The 10,019-nt window shown below is 47.6% G+C and overlaps 1 protein-coding gene across 1 annotated transcript; it reads left to right on the top strand.

Annotated features, from left to right (window-relative positions):
• Positions 1-7,616: 7,616 nt before the first annotated feature.
• Positions 7,617-9,267, top strand: LOC141025282 (putative ripening-related protein 5). Its single transcript, XM_073500586.1, has one exon. It carries the CDS (start codon positions 8,316-8,318, stop codon positions 8,883-8,885), a length of 570 nt encoding a protein of 189 aa, XP_073356687.1. The 5' UTR covers positions 7,617-8,315; the 3' UTR covers positions 8,886-9,267.
• The last annotated feature ends 752 nt before the right edge of the window (positions 9,268-10,019 follow it).

The following is a 10,019-nucleotide window of genomic DNA, read 5'->3' as shown; positions in this document are numbered from 1 at the left end:
ATTCATATAAATTTCTTATGATTTTTCAGGGTTTAAATTTTTTTGGATTTTTTAAATTATTTCTAAACTCAAAACATCCCAAAAAAACTTTTGGCATACACAAGGACCGAACGACGACGTATGCCAAGTGGATCCATGTGCCGATGTTTACCCGGTCAACTAAGACTCTATCAAACTAGAAGCGGGGCCCACATGGCAGTGTCTTCGCTATATTTTAACTGATGGATTAAGTAGAGGTCCCACAGATCATAGGGCTATATGGACAGAGGGTTAACCTTACACTACTAGAAAAAGGCTTACTAGTGGCGCACCAGTTTTGCCTACTAATGGCGCACTACTGGTGCGCCACTAGCACCACGCCACTAGTATAGGCCACGGTGCGCCATTAGTGTGCCTCCCAGTGGGCATGTGCTTTGCCATACTAATGGCGCACTCCTGGGTGATGCGCCATTAGTATGTATATTAGGGATTTTATTTCTTTTCTAATATTTGCACAGATTACAAAATATATTATTGGACAGAATATAAACAACACCACACAGCAACAACAGATTCATCGAATACAATAGAAGATTAGTCTCCGAATACAATTCATCATATAAGTCTCCGAATTCAAAAGACCGAACAAAGATAGAACATTACAAGTCTCGAGACCGCGAGTAGCGAGTTTGTCGAAAGTAATACTAATCCTAACAAGTCCTACTAATCATCATCATACAACTTCTACTCGTTATTAAGGACTAGTGCTAGATTATTGGCTCTAGTGCAAGTGGGAGTCTGTAGGAGATATGCCCTAGAGGCAATAATAAATGATATTATTTATCTCCGAGTTCATAATTATGTTTATGTTCCATGCTATAACTGCAATGATTCTCGAGTCTGCAATATCCATGAGGCTCGGAGGAAGACTCAAATGCACGTGTGGAATAATAAACGGTAAGAAGTATTCCTAGTCTGGCCTCTAAGACTAGCTCAAGTGTTGCATGATGATTCTGTTTTCCTGGTCATGGGCATGTCTATGCCAGCAACTTTGAGGGCACAATGTTAAGAGAACATTTGTGTTGAATCGACCCGGATTGATGTTATGCTATGAGATTCATTCGTCACAAGTTTATTGGTACATAACACAGAGATGGTTAACGTTTGCATGATTCCTTAGACCATGAGAGTATCGAGTTTCTTCATGCTTGCTTCATGAACTTTGGGGTTTGTTAAACGTCATCCGTAAATGGGTGGCTATTACGGCGGCTTACGGGTTCATGGAAAAGTGTGTCAAGTAACTTGATAGCTCAAGATTGGGATTTGCTCCTCCGACGATGGAGAGATATCTCTGGGCCCTCTCGGTGTTACGGTATCCATCATCGTCTGGCCAGACACTTTGTGATTTGATCACGGGGATGCCGGAACACGATAACGAGAAAAGAGAACAATACCGGTAACGAGGTAACTAGCATAGTGGACAAGTTGTTGATCCACGGGAATGCCAACATGTCTCACCTCGGGTATTTGTAACATATCGCGAAGCAACAGGAATAGCACACGGCAACTGGAGGTTCACTCGAATATTTATTCGTGTGGGTATAGGGGTCAATATGGGTGTCCACGGCTCCGATGTTGATCATTGATCGGAAGGGGTTCCGGGTCATGTCTATACTTCACCGAACCTATAGGGTCACACACTTAAGGGTCATCTATCTGCTGAATACTAGACAGGGAGTCTGAGAGAAAATCACCGAAAAAGTTTCGGACACCGAAAAGTTTCGGACAGCGGAATCGTACCGCAGAGAGAGGTCATCGGATAAGTTTCGATGATACCGAAAAGTTGTTTCGGGATACACCATTAAGTCAAATTGGTTTCGGCACATGCCTGATAATTCTTGGAGGATGCCAGAATCATTCTGGAAGCTTTTTGGAATTTTCTGAGATAAAAACCGGAAATGTTCCGGAGCTGCCGGAGCCACTTCAGATGCGTTTCGCAGATGAAAATCACTAAAACCGGAATTGTTTCGGAACGCGTTGAAAATCATTTTAGTGGGTACTGGAAATGTTCTTAGCCCACATAAATATTTTCAGTTCGATCAGACGCTGAAAAATGTCGTCGTGAATAGTGAAAATCAGCTTTATGGTTACTTTATGGAAAGCCACTTTTTGGGGCTTTGCTCCAAAAGATCTTGGGGATGACATGGATGGATAGGAGCCATTTTTTGGGCCCCTCATGGGGGTGTGGCCGGCCACATGGGGTACCCCCCCTTGGGGACCCTCTTGTTCCTTGGTTTCACTCCTAGGTCCTTGTGGAAGGACTTCATTCATGTGCATTTTGGGTTTTTTGTGAAACTACCCTACCCCCTTGGGATTTCCTATAAATAGAGGTGGAGGGGCAGCCCTCCACACTCATCCCTTGCTCTCATACACATGCCATGCATTATCTGGCTTCTTCTCTCCCTCCCACGAAAAGAGTTTCGTAGAGCCGTAAGGCTGTCTGGGTTCCAGCAGGAACTAGTTCTGGACGGCGAAGCCCTGCCGGATAGATGACACCGTATGTGTGCAACTCTGTAGAGAGATCGTAGTTTCGGTCTTAGTTCGTGAGTGCCTCCCGAAGGGCTGTCCGTGTGACCGTCCGAGTTTCGAAGGTCCTCCCGAAGGGCTGTCCGAGTGACCGTTCGAGTTTCGAAGGTCCTCCCGAAGGGCTGTCCGCGACACCGTCTGGGGGCTGTTCGACTGCCTCCCGGAGGGCTGTCTGAGGAGCAGATGAGGGTATACATCCTCGCGGTTGGGAGGTTGTAAATCCTAGCTGCGGGGATCCGCACCGCCGATCGTCATCGACTCTACTTCCCGCTGCGCTACGAGTCGGTAACGAAAAAGATCAAACCATGTATGCAGTCTCCATAGTGGTCCTGGGCTGGTGCGTAGGTCAGAGATTTTTTTGTTTTTTGCTGCGTTCCCCTTCAGCCTGTCGCACAGACCTCGACCGTCGTGGCACCAGTCGCACTCCCCCGAGAGACTTTCGTCGTCCGATGACGACATTTCCTATGTTCATAATTCAAAACTACATCATCTCTGTTGGGTCCAATAAGATAATCCACAGTGTGGTGAAAACACGCCCATCCAAATAGAATATGTGGTATGGGCTTTTTTAGTAGGTCATCCTACCAGATTAGGGTTTATCGATGACGAGCAACTGACATTAGTAATAACTATGAGTAGATATCACACTTCTATATGTATAACACAAGAGGCAGTTGATCCTACTTAATTAAGTACTAAGATACCCCGGCCCATGCATTAGTCGGAAGTGCCCCATATGTCCTATTTTTAGCAAAGTCATGCTAAAATTCACGGAAAATTTCAGCATGACCTTTGCTGAAAATAGGACATATGGAGTACCCGAATTTGCCGGAACGGAAGTTAATCGACATTCTGGCAAACTCAAGGGCCTCTCGGGGTACCTACAAAATCATCACGACACGATGGTCGGAGACAAAACCCAGCAAACTAGCACCACAATGTGCCTCTACTTTCATATGGATGAAAAGGCCACAGACCATATGGTCCTCTACTAGCATATCTTCAACACTCCAATTTCTTTCAGTTTTGGCAGTTTATGTGCCTTTGGTAAGCATTATATTACAAAAAAACAAGATATGCAGTACTATGCAATATCCATAACCAGAAAACAAGACATGCATAGGCTATATTTGAAACAAGATATTCTGCCACATCACAAAATACTACTACTACTGCTGCATATGATTCATGCCCTAAGCACAATATACTACTACTACTGCTGCATCATATCATAGGAAATAATTGCCACTGATATCGTTCCAGCCTCTCAAGTGGAAGATGACCCAGCTAACTGAATTTAGTTTCAGTAAGGTTTTCAGTAAAGCCAAATTAATTGCCACTGATATCATTCCAGCCTCTCAAGAGGCTTGACTATATGTCTGTGTTCTGTCTACTCCATTGTCTCTAGCTAACCCTGGCATCTACACTGATGACTGATTTGCTAAGCTTTTGGGAGACTGTGTGTATAGAGCTTCTACTAAAAACAAGAACCATGCTCAGTGTTATGGCCTTGCAGAACATCTGAATTTGTGTGAGGAGCGAACTGCTCCGATCTGCAGTGACACCACCCTTCACTTCTACATTAATATTGCTTGAGATAATGAGAAATGAGACTTGCTTGAGATACCATATGAAAGTGATGAACTTGACAGTTGACACAGATGCAACCTCATATAAAATATGTGTTCGAAACACTTGAGCTTTATTACAAAGTAGAAAATTTTGCAACATAACCACTTATATTCACTGAAATAAACACTGAAATAATCACCACTTATATTCATCAACATAACCACTGGCAATCAGAGATGGGGGACAGGGGAGAGGGAGGGCGGACGCCGGCAGTCGGAGGGGCGGGAAGGGGATGAGCATACCTGCGCTGGACGCAGGTGGGTAGGGCTGGAGCTCGCCCCGGTTCTGCTCGATGATGGAGTTCGTCCGATCCTGCAGAGAGAAGGGAAGGTGGAGGAGTCAGGAGGGAATGGAGGGGAGGAGGGAGGTCGAGGTGGACGCCGGCGTGTCAGGAGGGATTTACCTGGCCGCCGCTTGATTTGGCGCGTGGAAGATGAGGTGGGGCGGCGGGTAGACGCGGGGGCGGCGGCGCGGGGGAGGTGCAGTGGTGGGGGGCGCGGGGGCGGCGGCGCGGGGGAGCTGCAGTGGTGGGGGGCGCGGGGGCGGCGGGGGTCGGGGCGGCGGCGTCGTGGGTCAGGCCGGTGAGCGCGCGGGTGGACTGGCGAGGGAGAGGGAGGAATTAGCTAAGGGGGGAAACTTACTATTGGCGCACCCCGAAGCGGTGCGCCATTAGAGTGTTTTTTTTACATAGCAATGGCGCACCCACGACGCGTGCGCCATTAGTAATTTTTTTTATGTAGCAATGGCGCACCAGGCAGAGGTGTGCCATAAGTAATTTTTTTTTGCATCTAATAATTTTTTAGAAATTGAATATGAATATGAAACAGTAATAATTTATTATTTAAAAATATCATCAAATTTATTATTTGAAAATATCATCAAATTTGTTATTTGAAAATATAATCAAATTTGTTTTTTTTTTGCAATTTTAGTTGCATTCATTTGTGACGGTGGAGCGGGCCCGGGAGGGTGCGGGGGCTCGGCGGCGGCGGTGGAGCGGGCCGGGGAGGGTGCGGGGGGTCGTCGGCGGCGGTGGAGCGGGCCGGGGAGGGTGCGGTGGATCGTCGGCGGCGGTGGAGCAGGGGAGGGTGCGGTGGGTCGTCGGCGGCGGTGGAGCAGGGAAGGGTGCGGTGGGTCGTCTGCGGCGGTTGGAGCGGGGGAGGGTGCGGGGGGTCGGCGGCGGCGGCCTGTGGAGCGGGGTAGAGGGTGCGGGGGGTGCTCGGCGGCGAGGGGGACCATATCTGGCGAGGTGGGATAGCGATCGAGATGGAGGGGGATCGAGATCAAAGTGTCCATGAAATATACACTAATGGCGCACCGTCGAAAAGTGCGCCATTACTAGCTTAAACTAGTAATGGCGCACTCTCCCCTGGTGCGCCATTAGCAGTTTTGCAAAAAAATAAAAAAAAAAAAAATTGTAATGGCGCACTGTGCCCTGGTGCGCCATTTGTATGTCTGAAAAATAAAAATAAAAAAAATTTGTTACTAATGGCGCACCGTGTGTCTTTCACACTAATGGCGCACCAGCACATGGTGCGCCACTGTTATATAGCAATGGCGCACCACATGTCTGGTGCGCCATTAGTGGCCATTCCATCTATAGCCCTTTTCCTAGTAGTGTTAATAGGGGACTAGTCTAATCTAATGGCCCGTCGGACCTGGAAGTGGTACTGCTTCTGTTTGAACGCCAGTGACCACAATGCACGACAACGACACACGGGGAGGACACGACAATGGCGGGAGGCAGCTATGCGTGCTCTAGCTGGTTTGCAAGAGCGAGGTTGAGGCTAGAGCAGGAGGCGCGGGAACATAGTGTCCCACCTGGAAAAAATTGACCTGTATTTAAAAAAAGAGAGGCTGAAATCTCGGGCCTTTACATCATTGTGACGCACACAACCATTTATTATGAAAATTGACCAAAATCATCAACAAGGGGAATACAAAACATAGGCAACCATGGAAGAACCTTTACAAGATATGAATGCAACACCTATGACGAAGTCTACTGCTTCCGCGACAACACCTTCGAGAAGAATACACGTCCTTCCGACGCCATCGTCCCGTCCGGTCACAACTTACCAGGCCATGGATTTTCATCCAGCAAGCCGAGACCAACCACTGAAGGCTAGCACACATATACTAGAAGACACCTTCATGAAGGTAATTACGCTAGTGTGATGCTGATGAGCCCAACAAATACAAGCTAGAACAAAGGTTTTCACCTCGGACATGAAGCAGTGTTTTAGTCACAAACTTGATGATTGATCGTCCGAAAGTCACATCACGCTAGCAAGGCCAAAGTGACCCTAGCCGATGAGTGGGATGTAATCCCACATAAGATCATCACGATAGCCATCGAGGGGCCATCATGTCGCGATGCAAATCTAGCCACTGCCAGTCCAAACTGACATGAACCGACGAGCAGCATACACCACGGCCCCGGGGTCTTTACCCTTGCATCCTCCACGTGCACAGAGGCACAGACGATGGGAAATCCTTGGCACACCCCGGCCCCATTAGCAAAGTCTTATTTCGGCATCCAGATTCCCACCGAAGGTGGATAAGATGCCGCTGGACGCCAGATGTGCCGTGCACTGGGCCGTCGCCTCCACCGCCACATCATCATTTTCCGCTCGCGGACATCGTGCCCTCGCAACAGCATGCTACACCATCAGGCCTGCCTCTTGTAGCCGACACACGTACCCATGGTGAAGTCCAGAACCTCGGAGGCTGCCTTGACGGCCATCATCGCTGTTGCATCACTCGCGACCTCGGGAAGGACACCCCATAAACTCATGCCGCCAGATCATGCCACCGAGAGGGTCGCAAGCAGCCGTTGTGCAGCTGCACCTTCCACAGTTCGCACCCACGCGAGCTCTGCCTTGAGGACACGACACCATCGATATTTATTGCTTGTGTTGAGCGCCAGCAGCCGCCATCTCCTAGACGAGCAGGACGCCGATGAGGCAGCACCGAGCATGCAGCCGCCGCCGCTGTCCCGCCACAATCAGACGGACTGGGCCCGCGCCACTCGTGTAGCTTGCGGTAGCAGGGTCTTAACGCGCCGACGCACGCACATCCGTCGCAGCTTATCCATGGTTGGGAAGACGGGGCGAAGATAAGATCTCCTGAGGTGGAGGCCGGCGTTGCCGCCACGGCCAACGTACAGAGGAGAGGCTCAGGATTGCGGCTGGAATCGCCGATCAGGAAAATACGGATCGGGCGATTCAACTGGGGCCTGAATAATAAGTGGTTCTGTCAATGTCAAATGGTGGGGCACGGTTTTCATGTCCGCTGAATTCGACATGAATTCATGAAGCTGATAAATTTTCAACCCCAACTGGCCCCAAGGGAAAAAAAATAGAGATGTCTCACGTAACTTAATTCTCCCGATCTAATAAGTATGTGGCATTTTACATCGGTGCAGATTTTGGACAAGCCAGTATGGTTGGAAGAGGAAGTCCCACGTAACTATAGGTGCAAATAAAAATGGCAAAAATATGTGTTGCACCAGCAATGAACTGCACCTCTCGTTGTAGCATTATCTATGTTCTCCCAAAGGTGTACATTTTATTTCCTTCTCGTGGTACCATTTTCAAGAACACAAGAATAAGACATGCACGTACGTGGCTTTTGAGTAAATACTTATTTATCTAACGAAGTTTTCTATATTCCAGTGACCCTCAGATGGTGTTAGTCATGGTTGAAAGCACCGGTAAGAAGTGTGGTAGAAATAGAATATGAAGAATGTTGCTATCAATTCATTCAGTTCTTTGAACCTGTTCTGCAATATTTTTATCATGGGTGTAATCCTGTCTCTGTCTGTCTTTCCCAAGGATCATGCTCAATGAGACACGGTATATAGACGTCCGACCTAGTATTATAACAATCCATTTGATACGTTACGGACCAGTGCCATGTCTGAACGCGTCAATGATTTGCCGTGGAGAATATGCAACAAGTTGGTGCTCATAACTGAACTAGTAGAAGCACTATATAAAGTCGACCCTGCAGCTCTCTAACCACACAACACAATCAATCGAGGCAAACAAAACAGTACTGTAGCAGCAACCAAGAAGTAGACGAGCGTTAGAGTTGAGCACTGTTCAGTAGCTAAGATGGCCACTGCAAGAGCTCTAGCCACCATGGCAATCTTCCTCCTGGTGGCGCTCTCCACCTCCCACATCGCGTCCTCACTCCGCCCTGGTCTCGGTGTCTGCCGTGCAAGTGGCTACCTTCCAGGAAAGTCGGGCAACTGTGAGAAGAGCAACGACCCGGACTGTTGCGAGGATGGCAAGAGGTACCCGCAGTACCACTGCTCGCCGCCGGTCACCGCGACCACCAAGGCCGTCTTGACGCTCAACAGCTTTGAGAAGGGCAAGGACGGCGGCGGTCCGTCGGAGTGTGACAACGCCTACCATAGCGACAAGGAGATGGTAGTCGCGCTCTCCACCGGCTGGTTCAAGAACATGGCCCGTTGCGGGCACCGCATCAAGATCACCGCCAATGGCAAGTCCGTGTATGCCAAGGTGGTGGACGAGTGTGACTCCGTCTATGGCTGCGACGAAGACCACAACTACGAGCCCCCGTGTGCCGACAACATCGTCGACGCGTCTCCTGCGGTGTGGAATGCCTTGGGGCTTGACCAGAATGTCGGCATGGAGGGAATCACCTGGTCTGATGAGTGAGTTTCTAAAACAAAGGTGAGCGCAGGTTATTGGTACCTCTTGTCGGTCCAGTGTCATGTATATAATTTTCGTTCTTATAGGGAAGTCCAGTGTACACATATCCTATACTCGGGAGGCTTATCAGATTATGTATATGATTTCATGAATTTAGAGAAGAAACGGTGCTACCTATGGTTTAGCACGGATGACAAGTTCACGTTTGCTCTTTGATCATGCATAAAATAAATAATGAGCAGCGTGGTGCATAAAGAATGTGAAACACACGAGAGAGACACCTGAGAAAGCCACACACTCATTTTCAAGGGTAGCTAAACAAGTATAACAAAACAGTAACAAACTACATCATTCACATTTGCACTGAGAGTCCAGGGAAGAGTTAAAAATACGGTGAACTTCCTAGAAAATATTTTGTTAAATTATACAGCACGGTTGCATCTAAAGTACAGCACGTTTGCAGCAACTGGCAGCGTAGGAAGAGTGAGAGTGCTCCAAGCTGCAAACATAACCTCTATAACAATTTACTCAAGTCAAGCATTAATAAGCAAGCAATCAACAAAATGGAGCAGCTTAATCAAGGGCCATGCAAAAGCAGGAGGAAGAATCCGCGCGTGTTGACGCTTAATGTTTTAGTAAATCAACTAATTATGTAATACAAATGAGTGCGCGATTCCATAATGTATTACAAGCACTCAACTCGGGCATGGTTCTGGACGGATGTAACCGTAAATGGTAGTTTCTATTCCAAAATTTGATAACCCCAAATCCGTAATCAGTTCCAGCCATTTTTCTTCACGCTTAATGTAGTTTATAAAGTTATCAAGAAATGTTGCTAGCTGTTTGAAGAGTATGCTGTCTGAGATAATTTTTGCCATAAGCAAGCAATTTCTTTCCAGGGTGCATGATTACGAATAATGACTTGGTGGCATACGAGCGTTATCATACTACAAGAAGAAAAGGAAAGGAAGGTTTTGTCTTTTTGATGTCAAGCTTGATATGCACAATTCATATGACCAGGTGGAGTGGAATTTCTTGAGAAGTATTATGTTTAAGCTGGGTTTTGACTCCAAGTGGGTGGACCTCATTGTCGAATGCGTCGCACCCGTTAAGTATCAGGTCAAGTTGAATTAATGGTCC

The sequence above is a fragment of the Aegilops tauschii genome, chromosome 6 (assembly GCF_002575655.3).
Source record: "Aegilops tauschii subsp. strangulata cultivar AL8/78 chromosome 6, Aet v6.0, whole genome shotgun sequence".
Lineage (NCBI taxonomy): Eukaryota > Viridiplantae > Streptophyta > Magnoliopsida > Poales > Poaceae > Aegilops > Aegilops tauschii.
Note: the sequence above shows the minus strand (reverse complement) of the source record. Positions and strands in the feature narration are given on the sequence as shown.